The sequence below is a fragment of the Typopeltis vanoorti genome, chromosome 8, assembly GCF_054136105.1.
Source record: "Typopeltis vanoorti isolate ZY-2024b chromosome 8, IOZ_Tvanoo_1.0, whole genome shotgun sequence".
Lineage (NCBI taxonomy): Eukaryota > Metazoa > Arthropoda > Arachnida > Uropygi > Thelyphonidae > Typopeltis > Typopeltis vanoorti.
The window spans coordinates 30,572,600-30,595,447 of record NC_143556.1 but is presented as its reverse complement, the minus strand read 5'-3'; the positions used below and the strand labels follow the sequence as shown (position 1 = coordinate 30,595,447).

General features: G+C 36.4%; 1 protein-coding gene across 3 annotated transcripts in view; it reads right to left on the bottom strand.

Annotated features, from left to right (window-relative positions):
- LOC150103899 (uncharacterized) overlaps positions 1–22,848 on the bottom strand; it is a 426,738-nt gene that overhangs the window by 27,272 nt on the left and 376,618 nt on the right. For all 3 annotated transcript variants that reach the window (XM_090397172.1, XM_090397171.1, XM_090397173.1), the window contains exons 21-22: positions 21,002–21,117; positions 8,022–8,108 (exon numbers count right to left, since the gene is read on the bottom strand). In XM_090397172.1, coding sequence (XP_090253298.1) covers positions 8,022–8,108; positions 21,002–21,117 — 203 coding nt within the window. The remainder of the gene's footprint in view (positions 1–8,021; positions 8,109–21,001; positions 21,118–22,848) is intronic.

The following is a 22,848-nucleotide window of genomic DNA, read 5'->3' as shown; positions in this document are numbered from 1 at the left end:
GAGGTTTTAGTCCCCCCCCCCCACCTTGAGATAATGGTACCAATTCCTCCAAGGGTGCGAATTCCAGGAATTGAAATTCGATGTGAAGAAGCTAGACATGTGACTAAGGTTTCAAAAGAGATAGTTGGGGTTTGTAAGATTTATTCTTTCATGCTGTACAGCAGAGGGAAATATTTAATTGTAGTTAAGATGTGGAAGCAAGGAATAAGCTATTAGAGGGTTTTACATTCAAAGGTAGCACAATAATTCATGTAATGGTGGGAAGCCAGGTTTAAACAGTAAAAATCAAGATTTCCAATGGAATATATAGAGAGCAGTAATGAAATTTTTATAGAGACATTTTTGATGGGGTAAAATCAGTAACATATAAACGGGTATATTAGATGACGATCCAAACTGTTTTTCTGGTGAGGTCACCTTCACAATGGATAAGAAGATACCCGTACCAAATTTTGTCAACATCGGTACAACATGAGTTATGGTAAACTATCCTGGAGCACAAAAACTGTGCCTGCATTGTGGTTCATATGATCATTTGGGTGGCAACTGCCCCAAAGCTAAATGTTTCAACTGCACAGAGATCAGATATATTGCTAATCAGTGTCTCAAACCCTGTCAGAAATGCGAAAGTTCTGAACACCACGTTAATGCCTGTCCATTCAGAACTTTTGCTGAAAGAGTGGGAGCACCAGGCCAAGTAGAACAGTGTATATATCAGAGAAGCATAAAGAAGAGTTCCCAGGTCATGCAATTCAGTTTAGCATAGAAGGTACTTTTAAACAAACTATACTTCGTAAAATCACAAAAAGTGCACAACTAAATAAGCCAGAAATTAGCCTCAAAATCCCAGAACTGCCGGAGCCACTTTCCAAGTCAAATATCGATAGAACAACATCAGTTGAAATTACCAATAATGAACCTAGTATAACAACTGAACAGATACAAAATGAAATGCAAACACATGAAACTGTACTCCAAGGAGAAACCGGAAAAGAAACCAAAAAGCAAAGAAGGCAACTGAAAGAACTTAATAAACAGATAAGATCATCAAAAAGAAAAGATGAATTAATAAAAAAAATATTGAGGATAAACAAAAACATATTAAAAGATGTGTTAAAAAAAAAAAGGAACTAAAACTTGAACTTTTTCTTGGTTTTATTCGTTGACCAGATATCTGTAAATGACATGCGCGAATTGTCAACAAGTTTCACCAACTATTCTGTCTGGCTTCTTCAGGACAAATATAATGGTACACACTAACGTTTATTACTAGTTAAAGAGAAGAAGAAACACAGTTGACTGTGTTACACGCTAACGTTTACTAGTAAAAAAGAAGAAGAAAAAACAAAGTCGACTGTGTTACTCCATTCTTCTTCTTTTTTGCTGGTAAACGTTAGTGAGTACCGTTATATTTGTCCTGAAGAAGCCAGACAGAATAGCTGGTGAAACTTGTTGACAATTCGTGCATATCATTTACAAATATCTGGTCGATGAATAAAACCAAGAAAAACCTCAAGTTTTAATGTTTAAGTGACCAAATACAAAACAAAAAGGAACTAAATCGAAAAGGAAAAGAAATAATAAAAAATGTAAAGATAGAGAAGGCTGCGGAACATCAAATAAAGACTCTTCAGACCCAGAAGAGTTTATGGACTATAAAGAACCATCTCTTGTGCTAATAAAGGGAAAGCAAGAGATACAATTAAAGAAAATATAATAAAGTTTACTGATTCAGTTTTCTCAGTACAATTATTTTCTACATCAAAAGAAAATAACTAGGTTCGAAATCAAGAACAATAGGCATGAAATTAAAAATGGAAAGCAACTGTAAAAAACTGGAAAACAGTTTACAAGAAGCAGACTACACAACTGCTCCTTCACAGACTGAAGACTTCATCAGGTTCATCCAAAATCTAAAAGACTTACCAATGACACTTCACTGATCCTAGCATCTTCTTTCTTGCATTATCTCATTAAATATATGAGGATTCCACATGCAAGTTAAACAAGAAGCTATATGGAAACTTATGCTACACCATAGTATCAGGTTTTTGTTTCTCCAAGAAACATACTTCTGCAGATATAAAATCTTTAACAGATAGATATCTACTTTCTTTACTGGAGCTTTGAGAGATTTAAAAGAACTGGAGTAGAGGTTCTTATCCCCCCCCCCCTTCATGGACTATTCCAAAGTAACATCCAAAGGGATGCAGAAGGAAGAATCTTGATAATAGACTGGAAATACTGTGGGTGTGTAATAAGGTTTATAAATGTTTATGCTCCATCCAATGGAACAGTTAGATGAAAATTCTTCCAGGAATTGCAGCTGTATTTATACGGTGCCCACTACATCACAGCAGCTCGAGACTGGAATTATATTGAAAACCCCATGTTAGACAAAATTGGAGGTCACCCCAGGAGTGGGCACCGTATAAAGTTCAAACTGGAATAACGGAACTGGGACATGTGATTAAAATTCAAACAAGCAGCAACACGAACTATGATTGAATAGGGAAAGGAACAGGCTTTTGTCAAAAGAAAAAAGTTGAAAGACCTGTAGAAGCTGGTTCATAGCAAACCAACACAATGATATAGAATATAATGACATCATTAGAAACATTAACATAGAGATAGAAGTGGAAAGATAGAATCGAGAATAAAGAAATTTTAAAATAAATATACAGTAGCACTTTGCAAATAAACTTTCAGCTGCATTCTTCAATAGACAATTCACTAAATTCCACGAAGAAAGGACTATCACTCAAATCTGAATTGATGGTGAAGACATGTTCACCACTCAAGACATCCTTGACTCCTTTCTAAAACACACAGAAACAGATATGAGAGTTCTGAGAAAGATAGGGGAGGGGGTGAATAGATGACATCAGGGCAGTATAACATTAAAAATGAGGATATTAGGAAAGAACTTCCCATTTTTAGTATTCAGGAATATGTTAGCAGAGCAAAATTCTGGTGGAGTGGCTGCTTAAAACAGAATTGGAATGGAAAAATTAGCAAAAAAGTGTTATTTTCCAGTTAGTAGGGAAAAAATCCTAAGAAAGACCAAGATCTAGGTGGACTGATGTAGTAAAAAGCAGCTTAGAACACAGATGACAGATTTGCAGGAAAAAAGCATCAGTAGAAATTATGTAGTAATGATGCAACTTTTTCATGTAATACTATCATAACATCCTGTATCACATCCCACCGCACACGTTCTTTGCACCACCAAAGACAATGCTGCATGCTGGTTAAAGTAATGCAGGGCTTGCACATATTGCAGTCCTAACATGGAAACCTGTATTGCGAGCTTCTGAATGTGGTTGTGTAAATTCGTGTTCCAGTCAATGCCCAGAACTAGGCATTCAACGTGTTGGCCGACAAATGATGGTTTTTACATATTATCCTTTATAGCATCCTACAGTCACATTAGGCGAGTATGGGGGTGGGGCTCTTAGCAAAACTATTTACTTTATGCCTGAAGAAAGATGATGTACCAACAACATATAAGAAGGCTACCCTAATTCTGTTACATAAAAAAGGTGAGATAGAAGACTTGACGAACTACCGACCTATCAGTCTACTATTAGTGGTCTAAGAAGTGTTTACAAAAGTCTTAGCTCATAGGCTTTGTGCGACTCTGGACCTAGCAGAACCAAAAGAATAAGGGGCTTTAGTACAATGGACCATATTCAAGTTGTACAGCAGATTATTGAACGGTGTAAGGAATATCAATTACCACTATGTCTTGGTTTTGTTGACTATGAGAAAGCCTTTGAGTCACTTAAAACTTGTGCAATACTTAATACATTACGAAACCAACAAGTGGGGGAGCCTTACATCAGAACCATCAGCATACACCTATGCCACAGCAGCAATCCATTTCAATGGAAACATCTCTACTGTGGGAATACAGAGAGGTATAAGACAGGGTGACACAATATCTCCAAAATTATTCACAGCATGCCTAGAAGAAATATTCAAACTTCTTGATCAGGAAGGGAAGGGTCTGAAGATAAATGGAAGATATTTAAGTCATTTATGATTTGCAGATGAGACAGTTATCTTTACTTCAACTGCACATGAATTACAGACTCGTATCCATGAGCTCCAAATTGCTAGCAGAACAACAGGCCTAAAGATAAACCTAAAGAAGATCCAAGTTAGCCATGAACATCATGGCTATGTCCAACCAGAAATAATAAAAATCAATAATGAGAAAATTAAACAAGTAGATCATTACATATACTTAGGATAACAGATATCAATGGAACAAAATATCATGGATGAAATTAAAAGGTTCACACCTCTAATCTTTCTCAGGACTCTCATATCTGCGGTCTCTAGTCTTTGGTCAAGTATTTTACTTCTGACCAAGCTCTCAGATCCATAAGTTAAAACTGGTTTGAACACTGTCTTGTACACAGCTAATTTAGTGTTCTGACTAATTTCTCTCTTATTACATATGAATTTATTCAGTTGACTTCCTACCTGAAAGCTTTGTTGATTCTGTTGTTTATTTCCATATTTAATTTACCATCTTCACTAAAAATCGTGCCTAAGTAGCAGAAATGTTTTAATTGTTCCACAGGTTCTCCATTCACAACACAGTTGACATTTTTAACGATTCTGCCTATTTTCATTGTCTTTGTCTTTTTATTGCTGACCTTCATAACATATCTATTAGAACAGTTATTCAATTTAGTCAGGGAATATTGCAGACTTCTAGCGGATTTATTTAGAAGTATAACATCGTCTGCATAAAGCAAAGAGCTGACATTAACATCTCCAATTTTGATATCATGTTTAATACCACTTTCCTTCATAATGTGATCCATATAGATAATGAATAACAGAGGGGATAATAACAGAGGGGATAACTCAGTAGGGAAATACCTCTGTAATTCTCACGTTCAGTTTTATTTCTCTTTTTATATATGGGTACTATGAGAGCTCTACTCCAATCTTCGGGAATTTGTCCCTCTGTCCAGGCTTTCTGAACTATGCAGTGCAGCAACTGTAAGACCTTTATACCACCATACTTCATCATTTCTGGTCGAATATCATCTACTCCTGCTGCCTTTCCACATTTCAAAACTTTGATGGCTTTTTCTACTTCAAGTATGGATATGTATTCCTGCCTGTATGCCTGTTGAGTGTTTTTTACCACTGTGCTATCACTGCTTGTTTCATTTAGCAATTTTTCAAAGTAATTACTCCATACTTCAAGGATATCTTTTTCTCCTGTTTTCATGTGACCTTTATAATCTCTAACTCCTTTTAACTCTTTCCACCATTTCTAAGCTTCTTCAACAACCTCCAGAATATCTTACCACCTTCTTGATATTTATTTTCTATATTCTTGCCAAAGTCCTTCAATGACTTCTGTTTAGCTAGTTTTACACAGTGTTTAGCTTTCTTACATTTGTCTCTGTATTCTCTAAGAGCAAACACTGGTTTATTTGTCAGGAACTTTTGATATGCTTTCTTCTTTTTCTTCACTGCCTTTTTAACTTCCTGTGTCCACCATGGAGTTCTGATTTTTCTATCCTTGCAGACAACCTCACCACATGCCTCTCTGGCTGAATCAATCAGGGTTTTCTTCAAGGCTTGTCACTGAATCTCCAAGGTTTGGTTCCTGTTCTCAAACACTTTCATTTTTTCTTCAATAATATTTCTGTATTTTAGTCTACATTTCACATCTGAGAGCTGCTTAACTTTTATTCACTTTAAAAACTTTCTTACATGTTATTCTTTTCAATATGAAATTCAATTTTATCCTGCTCAAGACTAAATAGTGATCGCTTCCAAATTCAAATCCTCTGTACACTCTGGTGTCCTGCAGCAGGCAGAAAACATCACTATCAACAATAACATAGTCAATGAGACTTTTCTTATTCCTTGCCTCTTCTCTCCATGTGAATTTGTGCACATTTTTATGTTGGAACATGGTGTTAGTAATAACTAGTCCATGTCCTGAGCAGAAATCCAACAAGTATTTGTCATTATGTGGAGAGGGTTCAGAGAAGAGTGACCAAGTTGGTGAGTGATATAAAAAATGCTCCCTACATTGATAGATTGAGAGCTTGTGGATTGCAGAGATTGGTTGATAGGCGAAGAAGAGGGGATATGATAGAAACATTGAAATTACTAAAAGGTTTTTATAGGATTGATGCGGGGGAAATGTTTCAGCTGTGTGATAGTGATGGAAGAACAAGAGGTCATCTCTGGAAATTAAAGAAGAGTGTGGTTAACAAAGGTGTCAGAACAAGGTTTTTTGCCTGGAGGGTGGCGAATGAGTGGAATTCATTGCCTGACTTAGTTGTGAGCTCTTCGTCTGTAAATGAATTCAAGAAGAGATATGACAGATATTGTTTTGCTAGTTTGGGTCTCCCGCGATGAGTCTACTGACTCCATGGAGATACCCGTAATAATAATAATTATTATTAGCTTTGCTCTTTTCTCCAAATTTTCCCAAAATATTTTTGTATGTCTCACAATCATTTCCTACTCTGCTATTTAGATCCCCAACAAGGACCAACTTTTCCTTTTTCATTGTATCAATTGCTTTTTCTAAAGCATCAAAAAATTCCTCCACTTCTACCTTAGTAGAACCTTCTGTGGGACCATAGGCATAAATAAGTCTCATTGTCCAATTCCACATTCTGATATTTGCCCACATCACTCTACTTGAGACTGCCCATCATAGTTTTGTCTTCTTATTGCTAATTTTCAAACCATGTTTGTTATAGTAACTAATTAATTCAGTTAAGGAATCTGCAGCCTCATACCAGATTTATTTAAGAGCATAACATCACCTGCATGAAGTAAAGCTGAGCTGAATATCACCAATTTGGATATCAGCTTCAAACACCACTTTCCTTCACCATGTGATCCATACAGATGAAGAATAACAGTAGAGATAATGTGCATCTCTCCTTCCTGATTTTATATCCAACCATTTTTTCATATCTCCTTCAATTCTGACTGCCGACTTACAACTCCTATATAGACTATGCACTGTTTGATATAATGTCCTATTTTCATCATATAATCATAGTATTGTGAACAGCTTTTCTCTTGGCATCTTGCCAAATGCCTCTGCCAGATAAATACAGATCTTTATATTCCTATGATCTCCTAAACTATCCTGAAAGGACAGTTCATGAAACTGAAAGAATAGTCTGATGGCAAACTATATGGCCTAAATTGAGCTTGTTCTTCAAGTTCATCCTCCAAAAATTTTTTAGCCTCTTCTCAATTTACTTGCATAAATCTTTCTTATCTGGAACACTTAGTAGGAAAAATCCTCTGCAATTCTCACATTCAGTTATATTTTCCTTTTAGTAGATATGTACTATGTGAGGTCTACTGCCATTATCTGGAATTTTGACCTTCTAAAGTATTTTAGAACCATGCCTTCTGAATTATACAGTGCAGCCATGTAAAACTTTCATACCTTATATTTGAACACTTCTGAATGGTCAGATATTCTGGCCATCTATTCTGGCTACCTTTTCCCACTGCAGGCAATTGATGGCTTTTTTCTACCTCAAGTACAGGTAGGCACTTCTGATTGCATTCTTTCTTTCTTTAATATTTCTACCACTCTTCTGTCATGTTTCATAGAGGAAATTGGAAACCTAACTGTAGAAGACAGAGAGAGAGAGAAGAGATACTGTAAGATGAGAGTTCTCAGAAACTGCTGTGCAAGAGCCAATTAAATGCCTGGAAATATAAACAGTACTAATCACAGTGTTTCTGAGCTTCTCATAGCTTTTACACAGTCATTTAACAAAGATCAGTTAAGATATTTTGCAAATATCATTTCATAGAAATATTTAAAAAAATATATAGAAATGCAGAAGAATGAAAAACATTGATACAAAAGTAAGAGCTAATTCAATAGAACTATGCAGTTCCTATAAAGTTAAACTGGCATGATTTTGAATAATGTAGAGTTACTGAAGAATACAACGTACTCTATATAAATATATAAAACACTAAAATAAAAAACTTACTCGCATATGAATGCACCTTTTGGAATATCTTTTAATGTTCGTACACCCCAGCCTTTACCTTTGGTACGAAATAATTGTAAACGACATCTAAAAATACAGTAAATACAGTAAATAAACAAGCAAATATATATATATATGCGATACTCATTTGACAAACAAAAATGCAACTTATTAACATGACTATTAAAATAACTTGCTATTCGAATTATCTCTTAAAAATTATAGATGCATAAAAACAAACTAGGTTGGGTTGCTTAAATTTATACTAAGGCAGATAAGGCTGTGAATTGCTGGTAATATGTCTTGAAATATCTCATTGCTCTCATAGTGCTGGCCAATAATTCAAATTTGAGCTTTAGGGAAAACAGGAAGCAATGCATGGTTGTCTGCTGAGCATAGTGCTTCTATTTGTGGGTTCTTTTCATGAGGTGCATTTGAATTTTGTGGATATTTGAACACAGACCACTGCATTAAAGGTTTCCCCTATGACAGAAAATCATATATACAGTGCAGTACATCCCTATGCATATAGAAGAAAGTTCCAATTATCTTATCAGCATACTGGCTTTCTTTGCAAGACTGATATAATGTCACTACATGCACTGTCAAGATGGTTTGGAGAGGGGAGTTTTCCTTTAAACAACGTCTTTTACTTTCCCAAAATGTTCTGGTTTACCTTTCCCACTAATTCTCTTTATTGCTGATTTCCTCTATTGACAAACTTTTTCTTTTTGGCAACGAAGATGACCTGGGCAACAGTGAATGCCTTTTTCTGCCGACGAATATCTTCCCTGTCAACGAACTTCTACATGACTATATCCATGTGACGACTCTCTGTCTTAGAAAGTGATAGCTTTCATACAAAAGCTCTTATGCCTTATGCACATGCTCGTTTCCCAAAATTTACAGTGTGGACTCATACGTGTTTTATGCCAATATCACAGAGTTCTTACATCACAAAATTTGAATAACACATAATTTGCATTATGTGTATAATTTATATCTGAAATGTATTTATCACATGTAATGCATTTTTTTCACAAACAAAAACCTATAAAAGCAAAGAAGTTACATAAAACATCCATGTGAGATTTTACACATACTCTTAATCAACCATGAAGGCTAAACTTCCACATGTAGCTCTTGGATGGTTAAGTAGATAATATCTCTGGTATCCAAACTAAGAGACTGTGGAATTGCATCCTACTGTAGAATTGATGTTTGTGAAAGTCTTTAAATAACAAGTGATTTTTATTGCCCAGTATAAGATCACCAGTCAGCAACTGGAGATTTTGAAACAGTGACATGTTTGGTATGTAGAGCACATTATAACTATTATCACATCCATGGTATTAATGCACTACAGTTTTATATCCTTGCCTGGGTGGAATTAACATAAACCACTAAAGACTATAAAAGACTATAATTACCTTTCATCTACTACTGTACTCAACATTAATCAGTCCTAAAATTGTTTTCATTATTCTGGCAATTCTCTGCATCACCTTCACTACCCTTGTTATGTGTAATTTGAGGATCAAGCTCCCCCCACACACACACACAAAAACCAATTCCGTATAGAGTATGCCTTCACACAGACTGTAAGGAATGCAGAGAACAATTAAAGCTTCTGATCCAGCATGTCACAGTGCTCTTCATTACTTGGTATCTACTGAGATAATAAATGAATGAGAATGGGCTGGCAGTATGAGATTTAGCCAACCAAACTGCATTCTGTATTTGCTGAAACCACAAACAAAAATTATCATACAATGTGAGGAAATGTCATGCTGGTTCAGACACTGCATGGTTAAATAATGGTGGTCTGATCTTTTCATTACATAATCAGTGTGAACATTGAAAAGTCAGCTACTTGAACAAGCTCACTTCCAGAAAAGAAATGAAACTTGCCAAAGTAGAGAAGTGCCATATCACCACAACTGATTACTGAGACAGAAAAGTCTAAACAGTGAGAAACTGCTAAATAATAACTCAAGGTGTTATATTTGGGCAGTGGGTTCAGTTTCATAAGGTCATATTGGGTATGCTTAATGATATTTTAACTACAGAAAAAATTCCAGTGCTGTGACATAAAGCCTTGACTATCTTATCACATAAAAAGGGCAGCAGATATGATATTAATAACTATAGGCCAAGCAGTTTGCTATCACAGTTGTACACAATGTTTATATCTATTATATTAAACATGATCATAAGGTGTTTGGATGATAAACAGCCATAACAAGCAGGATTCAGAGTAAGATTCTCTGCAATAGATGACATCCACATTATTAACCAAGTAATAGAAAAAGCAAATGAATATAATGTTCCTAGATTTTAAAAGAGCCTTTGGTTCTCTATTTCAGTCAGAAATAATAAACAGTTTAAAAAAACAAACCAAATACCTGTGTAGCTCAGTGGAAGAAGTGACGCTTGAATCCTCTGTGCTAAGCCACCCGAAGTTAGACTTAAGTTCAAGTCTAGTTGCTGACTGGAGAAACTTTTTCTAAGCCTTTCTTCGACCACTTCCTGAGTTAGTCGATTTCTGGCACAGGCAAGCAGCTTTTCGCTTGGAAACTCAGGTTTTTCATCCCGTAAACTCAAGAAAATTGACCTTAGAATCCACATTATTTCAGACAATAACACATCCTATTAGAGTTAGATACCAAGAGATGATAGCACTTGTTTGCCCATCTCTTCATCGGTTGCTGCTTATAATTACTGATAGTCTTGAGCGCTAGCTATCTTTGATTGGCTACCGTGGGGAATGAACTGCCCACTCAGTCTCCAAAAGCCAGATAGGGTTAAAAGGCCTCACTTACTCCTTATAAGTGAATAAAAGGCATTAGCTGAAAAAACAAGCCATCCCAAGAAAGTATAAGCTATTATTAAGAACTGTATATCAAAACTTACCAGTCGGTATAAAGCTAGAACATCAGGAAAAGAAATTTGGTTTTGGAAGAGGAGTGAGACAAGGAGATCCTTATCATCTAAACTGTTTTCTGCTACATTAGAATAAGTCTTTAACAACATCACATGGGGAAAACTATGGAATTAGCATCAAGAGAAAAATATCTCAATCACATTTTGCAGATAATTGTTCTTTTAGAAAAAAATAAAGAAGCTCAGGAAATGATAAATGACCTTGATGGAGAAAGCAGGGAAAAAAAGGCTTAAAGATTAATCTAACTAAAACCAAACTGATGAAATTCAGATCAAAGTGAACTAAAATTAACGGGGGTAAGCATACTGAAATTTTGGAGAACTCTAGTCCTCCGATTAGTTAGTTTTAGGGAAAAACAAGACAAAGAAATAAGAATTACAGAAGGAAACAAAGCACTTTGGTTGTACAAGGATTATTTGTTAGGAACTTTACCTACATGTCTAAAAAGAAAGCCTTTTAATGTATGCATTATTCTGGTGTTTATACCCAGGGAAGAGAGACATAGGCAACAACTAAAAAACAGGAAGACAGGCTGCATGTGTCTCAAAGAACCTTGGAGAAAATAATGCTTCACATAACAAAAACTGAAAAAATAAGAAATACTAGAATTAGAGAGATAACTGGAGTAGAAGATATTGTGAATTGTTGTTAATCATGTAAATAGAGATGGGCCGGCCATATTAGCAGACTGCCAGACGAAAGGTGGACAAAATTAAGCACTGAGTGGATACCAAGAAAGGAAAGGTTGCCAAAGAACAAGATGATACAAAAGTTCGACATGTGGGCAATGTCTAAAGACAGAACTTAAAAGTTAAGGGGAGACCTATATCCAGCAGTGAATGGAAAGTGGCTAAAGAAGAAGAAGAAAGGAGAAGCTATAGCACCAATGGCTACAATTTCAGGTAGGGTACTGCTGTCAAATTTCAAAATGGGGAATCAGATAATTAGTTTTATTTGTCTCTATAGGGGCACAAAAGATTTTTCTATGAAGAAGTGGAGAAACTTTTTGTCATTAGAGAAAGCTACTGGCAAGAAGAAAAAGCACAAGCTGGAGACCAACAGGGGCTGGAAATGAATATCAGGCATACAGAAATTGTTCTAGGAAAATATGGAGAAAAGAGTGAAGCTAATAACAATGAATAGTACCAGCTGGATTTCTTCAGGACATGGGTGTTTCGTTATTAACATCATATTGCAACATAAAGATACACACTGAGTTACATGGAGAGAACATATAGAATATTAGGAAAGTCTTATTGACTTTAAAATGAAACCATAAAAATGAAATTTGAGAATCTAATATAAGACACCACAAGAGCACTCCAGTAGTGTAATGAAATACATGCTTCTGTGGCTCTCGATCTGTTAAATTCTTAATTTGCTCATGAAGATGAACTTTTTTTTCTCCTGCCCTCTTGCAACATTGTTATTAGCAGTACTCCTGAAGGTCTTGTAAAAAAGATGAGAATCATACCTTTCTTTTGGACTAGATGCTAGTAAAAGCCGGCATAAAATTATTTCCCTATTTATTTGATTTTCAATAGTTCTCTAAGAAGAGCACCCTAATGGAAACCTAAGTTTCTTCTGTAAATTAACCGTCTAGATATGGTTCATTTATCAAATGAGTGAAGACACAACAGACAGCAAAAACACAGCAGATGTAGTGTGGGTTTTAGTATATCACCTCATCAAACCAAGAAATGGGCAGTAGGTGGTGTTGATGTAAGTGATTGGTAGTAGAGGTTCTGTGTAGTAGTGGGGATGGAGAGTTGTACAGTAGGTGTCCTCCCGCGATGAGTCTTCGGACTCCTTGGAGGTGTCACGAATAATAATAATAATAATAATAATAATATTATTATTATTATTATATAATATTAATATAATAATTATTATTATATAATTATATAATAATAATAATAATAATAATAATTGGGGTGTTTTTTGTGTGCGTTTTTCCTTAGAAAATTGGTTTTATAGTATATTAGAACGATTTTCGTGTTCTTAGAGTATTTTGTGTGTCTTTATAACATATTTCATTGGGGCTGTTGCCGATAGAGGGATTCGTAGTGTGTAGTGTTCGTTGATAAATTTATTTAATATTGCGTAGTTTTGTTTGCCTTGTGTCTCTTAGTGTGTGTTTTTGGTGTGTTATAATTTATAATTTGATAAAATACGTTGCAAGTAAGTATGGCTCCAGTACGAAGGAAAATGGCAGCCAGTAATGATGGTTTGGTATCTTTATCAAAGAATGGTAGTATAAAAGAGATGATTCAGTGTACTAGCTGTGAAATGTACGCTTTGCGGAGTGAGGTTAGATGATAATAAAGGAGTGAATGTGTGTAGAAAATGTAGGGAGAATGAGAATTTGAAGAGTATTTCGGATCGTGAGTGTGATATTTTTGTCAAACTTCAGAATGAAGAAAATAGAGATATGACAAGAAACGGCGAGGTTGTACCAGAGAATTGTGAGAGTGTGAATGTAGAAAGTGTGAATGATAGTATTAATAGTTTTACTGAGAATAAAAAAGATGAGATAGACGCAATGAGTGAGATCGCGTTGTTGAATGGTGCGATACAAAGGGCAAAACAGCAGCTAGAGCGTATGAGCAAAAGTAGACTGAATGAATCAGCCAATAATAAAAAGTATGACAGGAAAAATAGACGTATGAGTGTGAACATGAACAAAATGAAGGATAGAGTGCTGTATGGAGACTTTTAGTAAGAGGTGTGATAGTAGAGGATTTGACAAAATCGTACCAACCTGGTGCGACCATAAAGGATGTAACTGAGTCTATTAGAGAGCAAAAGGAAAGGGTGAAAGAAATGATTGTTGTGGCAGGTACGAATGATTTGAAAGGAGACAAAACGGAAATGATAGAAGACCTGAATGAATTGTTCGAGGTAGCAAAAGAAAAGAGTGAGAGAGTTAGAATGATTAGTCTTTTGCTACGGTATGATAATGAAATGTTTAAAAGGAGGGGCATAATTGCGAATGACTTTATGCGTGGGTTATGTATGACGAGTGGTGTGGAATTTGTGGACGTGTGGAGTGAGTTCGATGGGCGAAAGGATCTATATAAGATGGGTGGCTTGCATTTGAATGGTTACGGTGTAAGAAGACTTGAGAAAGTGTTGCTGAATGTGGTGGATGTGCGAATTCAGGGAAACTAGATTTATTAGGTGGGGGGGTAGATATACAGACCTTAGGGAGGCAGTTGAATGTAAGAATGAATATAATATGCCCAAGAGAATAAGGACAACAAATCAGAGTGGGATAGTTAATATAAGGCATCAAGGTAGGGTTGGGGCTAATGGGGGTCTTAAATTCATGTACACTAATGCTAGGAGTATTAGGAACAAGAAGGAAGAGTTTTTGGCCATGGTTGGCACTTCCAGACCACAGGTTATTGGTATTAGCAAAACATGGCTGACTGTAGATGATATAGCTAGTGGGATTGAATGTGATGGGTATAGTGTGTTCAGGAATGACAGGGAGAATAAAATGGGGGTGGGGGGAGTATTGTTGATGATAGCTGATGAGCTGCAACCAAGGAGAATAGAAGTTGAATTGCAGGATAGGGGTGCTTAAGGGTCAAAGCTGTATAACTGAGAGGAGACCTCCACATAGCCTTTCAAGGAATGTGGAGAACCGACCAGGGCTTCTGACCTAACATCCAATCCTCACCTTCTCGTGGTGCACCCTGTTGGGTATCTACTTGGATACTGAACGAACGAGGATGGGCTGGCAATTTGGGATTTAGCCGACCAAATTGTATTCTTATTGGTTAAACCAAAATAAAAAATGATGGTACAACATGACAAAATTTCATGCCGGCTGTGGCGTCGCCCGGTTAAACAAGGCCCCCGTTGTTTTCGCCAGGGAACCAGGGCAAACAGCTAAAAGTCAGCTACTGGAACAAATCTGAAAACAAACCACAACTGAACATCACCAGAGTTAAAGATCGGTACTATCAACATAAGAAGCCTGAAGCAAAGAAATGGAGCTAGTTGAGGAATTAGATAAGTACCAGATCGACATAATACGGGTGACTGAAACAAAAAAGACAAACTGGTGAGATGTTTTTGAGCAATAAATACAAAATGTTATATTCAGGGAATGACAATCAAGGAAAAGAAGGAGTAGCCATAGTATTCAACACAAAATACGAGGCTAATCTTCTTGAATGGCAGTCAGTCTCAAGTAGAGTAATGTTGGCAAATATGAGAATGGGGAACTGGACAATGACACTTATTTGTGCATATGGTCCCACAAAAGGTTCTACTAAGGTAGAAATGGAGGAATTTTTTGAGGCTTTAGAAAAAGCAACTGACACAATGAAAAAGGAAAAGTTGGTCCTTGTTGGGAATCTAAATAGCAGAGTAGGAAATGATTGTGAGACATACAAAAATATTTTGGGAAAATTTGGAGAAAAGAGCAAAGCTAATAATAATGGCAAATATTTGTTGGATTTCTGCTCAGGACATGGACTGGTATTACTAACACCATGTTCCAACATAAAAATGTGCACAAATTCACATGGAGAGAAGAGGCTAGGAATAAGAAAAGTCTCATTGACTATGTTATTGTTGATAGTGATGTTTTCTCCCTGGTGCAGGACACCAGAGTGTATAGAGGATTTGAAATTGGAAGTGATCACTATTTAGTCTTGAGCAGGATAAAATTGAATTTCATATTGAAAAGAATAACATGTAAGAAAGTTTTAAAGCGAATAAAAGTTGAGCAGCTCCAAGATGTGAACTGTAGACTAAAATGCACAAAGATTATTGAAGAAAAAATGAAAGAGTTTGAGAACAGGAATCAAACCTTGGAGATTCACTGGCAAACTCTGAAGAAAACATTGATTGATTCTGCCAGAGAGGCATGTGGTGAGGTTGTCTGCAAGGATAAAAAAAAACAGAACTCCCTTGTGGACACAGGAAGTTAAAGAGGCAGTGAAGGAAAAGAAGAGAGAGCATATCAAAAATTCCTGTCAAATAAGTCAGCTTGTGCTCTTAGAGAATACAGAGACAAATGCAATAATGCTAAACACTGTGTAAAACTAGCTAAACAAAAGTCATGGGAGGACTTTGGCAAGAATATAGAAAATAAATATCAAGAAGGTGGCAAAATATTCTGGAGGTTGTTGAAGAAGCTTAGGAATAGGGGAAAGTGTGCTGTAAAAGGAGTTAGAGATGATAAAGGTGACATGAAAATGGGAGAAAAAGATATCCTTGAAGTATGGAGTAATTACTTTGAAAAACTGCTAAATGAAACAAGCAGTGATGACAGCACAGTGGTAAAAAACATTCACCAGGCTTGCAGTCAGGAATACATATCCATACTTCAAGTAGAAAAAGCCATCAAAGGCTTGAAATGTAGAAAGGCAGCAGGAGTAGATGATATTCGACCAGAAATGCTGAAGTATGGTGGTGTGAGAGTCTTACAGTGGCTGCACTGCATAGGTCAGAAGGCCTGGACAGAGGGACGAATTCCTGATGATTGGAGTAGAGCTCTCATAGTACCCATATATAAAAAGAGAAATAAAACTGAACATGAGAATTACAGAGGTATTTCCCTACTGAGTGTTCCTGGCAAGAGTTATGCAAGTATACTTGAGAAACAGTTGAGACGAATTGTGGAAGAAAAGCTTGGTGAAGAACAAGCTGGATTCAGGCCGAAGAGAGGCTGTCAGGATCAGATCTTCACTTTACGACAAATAGTTGAGAAAGTAGGGGAATATTACAAATCTGTATTTAAGTTTTGTCGATTTGGAAAAGGCATATGACAAGGTGCCAAGAAAGAAGCTATTCTTTCTTGGCACCATATAAGCTACGAGTTTTTTCACCATATACGCTACAGTTATATGGTGTCAATGGGGCATTATATCAAGCAATACTTCGTCTTTATTTGAGTTGTAAGTCAGCAGTTAGAAATGAAGGAAGTACAGGAAGATGGTTTAATGTTAAATCTGGTGTGAGACAAGGATGTACATTATCCCCTCTGTTATTCATTATCTATATGGATCACATTATGAAGGAAAGTGGTATTAAACATGATATCAAACTTGGAGATGTTAATGTCAGCTCTTTGCTTTATGCAGATGATGTTATACTTCTAAATAAATCCACTACAAGTCTGCAAGATTCTCTGACTAAATTGAATAGCTGTTGTAATAGATATGGTATGAAGGTCAGCAATAAAAAGACAAAGACAATGAAAATAGGCAGAATCATTGAAAATGTCAAATGCGTTGTGAATGGAGAACCTGTGGAACAAGTAAAACATTTCAGCTATTTAGGCACGATTTTTACTGAAGATGGTAAATTAAATATAGAAATAGACAACAGAATCAGCAAAGCTTGTATGGTGGGAAGTCAATTGAATAAATTCATATGGAATAAGAAAGAAATTAGTCGGAACACTAAATTAGCAGTATACAAGACAGTGTTCAAACCAGTTTTAACTTATGGATCTGAGAGCTGGGTCACAAGTAAAACACTTGATCAAAGACTAGAGACCACAGATATGAGAGTCCTGAGAAAGATTATAGGTGTGAACAGATGTCATCAATGGCAATATCATATTAAGAACGAGGATATTAGGAAAGAACTTGACATTGTCAGCATCCAGGAATGCGTTAGCAGAGCTAATCTCAGATGGTATGGTCACTTAAATAGAATGGGAGAGGAAAGATTAGCAAAACAAGTGTTCTCTGCCAGGTTGGCAGGAAAACGACCCAGAGGAAGACCAAGATATAGGTGGATTGATACGGTACAAAGTGCCTTAGACGATAGAAATATAAGATCTGATAATGTTGGAGTCTTGACAAGTAACAGACTGATTTGGAGGAAAATTGTAGATAGGAAATTAATAATGATGTAATTTTTTTTTTCATGTAGTACTGTCATATCCTGTACACCCCTTGAGGGTACATAGCAGGAATTTGATGATGATGATTGCAGGATAGAGAAAAGAGCACATTTGAGGCCATTTGGTGTGAGATTGTGGCTAGCAGAACTAAATATACAATTGGGTGCTGCTATAGACCATGTGATGGAAAAGATGGTGACAGTATGCACAAGCAAATAGAAGAAATGAGTGGAAGGAGGGTGATTATTATGGGAGATTTCAACTATGGTCGCATTGATTGGAGTGAGGAGAGGACACACAGGAGGAAGGAATTGGATTTTATGCGGTTATTAAGGGATAACTATCTGCGACAGCATGTAATGGAAAATATTAGGGGTCAGAGAGTGCTTGACCTAGTAATTACATCTGAGGATTTGTCTCTAACAAATATGACCACATTGCCACCAATCGGTGAGAGTGATCATAGGGTCTTCACTTGGGAGGTGGCTAAAGGTGTAGAATTTTCAATTAAGACGGGGTACATGTTGAATTATCTAGCTGGAAAGTATGATAAGCTTAGGAGTTTGATTGGTTCAGTGCCATGGCATGTACAACTGCAAGGACTAGAAGTCAATAGTGCATGGGAGGTAGTTAAGAAGTGTTTGCATGAAGCAATGGCTGACTGTATACCTAGAGTCCGAATAATAAATCAACTAGGGGTTAAATGGATGAATAACACCATTAAGCTTGAGCTGCAAAAAAAAGAAACAACTATGGAGGGAATTTAAGGAGAAAGGTAACCGGCAGGCACACGAACGGTATAAAGTGCAGGCCAGAAGGGTAACGAGTGTGGTAAGGAAAAAAAGGATTACAAAAGAACATTGGCCATGCAGGGGCTAAAGAGAATCCTAAACAGTTTTTTAGATATGTAGCAAGTAAAAGGAAAAATGTACATGGCAGGATGATTTTAAAGAATGCCGATGGTAGAGAGGTAACTGAATCAGTTGATATAGTTGAGTTACTGAGTGAGCACTTTGCAAGAACATATCATCCAGGTGGTGACATTGCAGAAACAAATGTACCAGTAGATTATACGGGAATTGTGGTGAATGAAGTGGAGGTGAGTAGTCTATTGCATCACCTCAATGTCAATACATCTGTGGGATTGGATGGTATACCAGCTCGTGTTGTACGAGAAGCAGCTAAAGAATTGTCAGTACCCTTGACCGTTTTGTTTAATTTGAGTCTCGGGTCTGGGTTAGTCCCGAGGGGGTGGAAAGAGGGGGAAATAGTTCCACTGCATAAAGGTGGTTCCAAGACAGCTGTTGTAAATTACCGACCGATTAGCATATCAGGAATCATTGTCAAGGTCTTAGAGAAATTAGTCAATTAAAGAATACAGGATTGGATAGATGAAAATGGGATATTGTATGGGGGACAACATGGTTTTGTGAAGGGTAGATCATGCCTCAGTAGCTTGCTCACGTTTTATAACACAGTGACAGCTGAACTGGATAGGGGTAATGGGTTTACAGTAATACTACTGGACCTTGCCAAGGCGTTTGATAGGATACCACATAGAACCCTAATCAGTAAACTATAGCAGATGGGGATAGATATAGGGTTGGTGAGATACCAGAGAGTAGTTTATTCAGGAGTGGAGTCTAAAAGACGGCTTGTGACTAGTGGAGTGCCACAGGGCTCTCCATGGACCACTGCTTTTCAATTTGTTCATCAATGATACAGGAAAGGATTTGAGAGGAAGTGTTCACTTGTTTGCTGATGATGCAAAGTTGGATAGAGCAATTATGAGTGCACAGGATGTCAAAATTTTACAGGATGATTTGGATAGTTTGGAGGACTGGACTAGGAAAAATGGATGTTAATTTAATGTGCCAAAGTGTAAGGTTATGCACTTTGGGGTGAAAAGAATAGCAGCAGTATATCACATTGGTGGAACCGTACTCCAGGAGATTGATGAGGCCAGGGATTTGGGAGTGTTGGTGGATAGGGAATTGAAGTTTAGGGGGCACATTGCAAAAGTGACTAAAACAGCTCACCAAATCACTTGGCTTCTGAAAAATACTTTGACATGCAGAGACAAACAAGTTGTTGTTCCTCTGTATCGAGCCTTGATAAGACCCCATCTGGACTACTGTGCCCAGTTATGGGCACCAGGGTTTCTTCGTGATGGGAAGGAAGTGACGAGTGACCAAGGTGATAGCAGGTCTGTGGAATGAACCTTATGAGAATAGGTTGAAGATTTGTGGGTTGCAGAAATTGGTCGATAGGCGAAGGAGGGGTGATATGATTGAGACATTCAAATTACTGAAGGGTTTCTATAAGATTGATCCAGAAGATATTTTTGAAAATATGACTGGTGGTGGGAGGACTAGGGGCCATGAATGGAAGCTGGGCAAGAGCGTAGTTGACAAGGGTGTTAGAGCTAGGTTTTTTATTTGGAGAGTAGTGAATGAGTGGAATAAGCTTCCAGAGTTTGTTGTGGGTGCTACGACCGTGAATGAGTTCAAGGCAAGGTATGATAGATACTGTGTCAATGTCGAATAGTTGTTCTTGACATGATGTTAGAGCCTCCCTCGATGAGTCTGTCGACTCCTTGGAGTTGCCCGGAACAATAATAATAATAATAAATTAAGCTTTCTCTTTGCTCAAGGCATTGCTTTACATCTTGATGATCCTTAATATTTATACAAATCACGAATCAATACACCACTGAATACTGTTCTCACATTTGGAGTGAGTTCAAAAAATCCTTGATTCAAAATAAACAAGAACAATTACATGATTAATGACTAATCCTCACCACATTTCTTTCACAGAGATGTTCAATAAGTAGTGTTTGCATGGTCACTGTTCATCAGAATTTTCAGGAGTAATTTCCACCCACTCTCCCATACATTTGTTAAAACATGTGCAGCAACTACTCATCACTATTCAAAGTGCAACTCTAAACTAATAAAATAAATTTTTCTTCCTCGTTTTTCAAATCTAATGTTAATCTTCTTCTTTCTCTTCAACTTCTTGCCCATTCATAGAATTAACATTCTATATGTTGAAGAATTCCCTGTATGTGCGATTACCATTAAAAAATTCAATAATAACAAAAACAGCAATAATAATATATATTTATGTGGGTATACATACCAAGAAACAAATCATACTCACTTTACACCATGTTGAATAACTCTATTTTTACAATTCTGCCAACATAAACAGGCTCGATTGCATTCAAATAATACAGGAGGCTCAAGCAGATCAAATTCTGATAAGAGAAGTCCAGACTAGATAAATGCAAATATACTTGATTAATGCAACATTAAACTTTTTAAGGAGTCTGAATTCTAAGTTTATTGTATTTTTGAATTATAATTTAATATAAAGTCAAATAAGTTACTCAATTTTTTCAATTCATTCAAAGATAAATTAAACATGAGTATCATGGAGGCAATAAATTAAATGTAGTAGTTGGTTAAATAACATGAAATTATTTACCCAACTTCATTTAATGGCTAAATCATTTTTTTCAATCACACTTCTCACAAATAACCACATTCCTCAGTGAATTCATGCTTTCAAGTTTGAACAGTGTGGTGCAGCATTCCACTTACTAGACTTCAATAAATTTAAAATTTGACATTCTGAGATTAGTCGAAACACCATTATCAATATGCACCACAAAACACATATCATCATCATGTAATATGTGTCGATAATGACCAAACCTGTCTTTACTTTAGGTACAAATGTGTTTTCTTCTAATATTGCACAATTCCATTAAACTACTGATTCTAAGCCAAGATATATTAAAATCAAAAATAATTTTTTCTTGACGTTTCTTGATACATTCCTGCTAGAATGAAAAAAATTTCATTCCTTGTGCATCATTTATCTGTACAGTTTAGACAACAAGGACATCTGTTTGTCTCACTACATGCATAAAAAAAAAAAATATATATATATATATATATATATATACAAAAAAGTCACAAACAAGGTATGCAAGTAGTCAAGAAATAAAAGGAATATAGAGGTCATAGTCCTGGGTTGAATGGTATGGGAAAGGCTAATTCTCAAGAATAGCAGTGGTTGGAGACTGAAAGAGAAGGATGACAAGTTGGTTCAATAAGTTTGAAGCTAAACCAGTGTACACAAGGTGACCTGCCACTTTTTGTTTTTACGTGTTTAGAGGAAAGTGGAGGGACTATAATGGCCAATTTGGTGGTGCAGCATTGAAAATACCTGTACAAAAGTGTATTTATGAGCAAGATAATGAAGAAAATATCTGTGTGTGTGTGTGAGAGAGAGAGAGATCATCTATTAAGTGGACTGTACTCTTCTGAAGAGCACTGAGCATTCTTGGGGAGGTTTTTGATGCACCACTCCAAACATGGATGAGTACTGTAAAATTAAACAGATTTGGAATTTACGAAATGTTAAGAGTTGTGCAGGTGACTAACAGTGTTTTGAATAAGAACAAAGCAATTTGGGGGGGGGGGCAATAATGGGGCTATGGATGGGGTGGTCAATTCAAGGAGAGAAATCTCTGATTATCAAAAGTAAATAGAAGTGAAGTGAGATCTTTTCATACAGGATTGTATTTTGGAAGCATGAAACTACACTAAATCATTCTCACCTCACTAGAAAAATGGTAACATCTATTTATGACATGACTATGAAAGATTTTGAAGTTTGAATGAGTAGTATTGCTGTCTCATAATGAAAAGGAATGGAGTATGTTTTCATCAGAAAAACTATGGATAGGATTTGTAGTCAATGAGAGAATATTGTTATGGATATGAGAAAGAGCATGGATGGAAGGAGGAGGAGTGGATATTCCAGCAATGACCGAGAAATTCAAAGAAAACCACCCAATCTAGAATGTGTGAGAATGACCAAATTATCTTCAGCTGAAAAGATGGTTATTAAAGGTTCCTTGCATCTTAGACAGAATTAAAATCCAAGTATTTCCAATCAAAGGATATCATTACCAACTGAACTACAGAGGCTCTCTT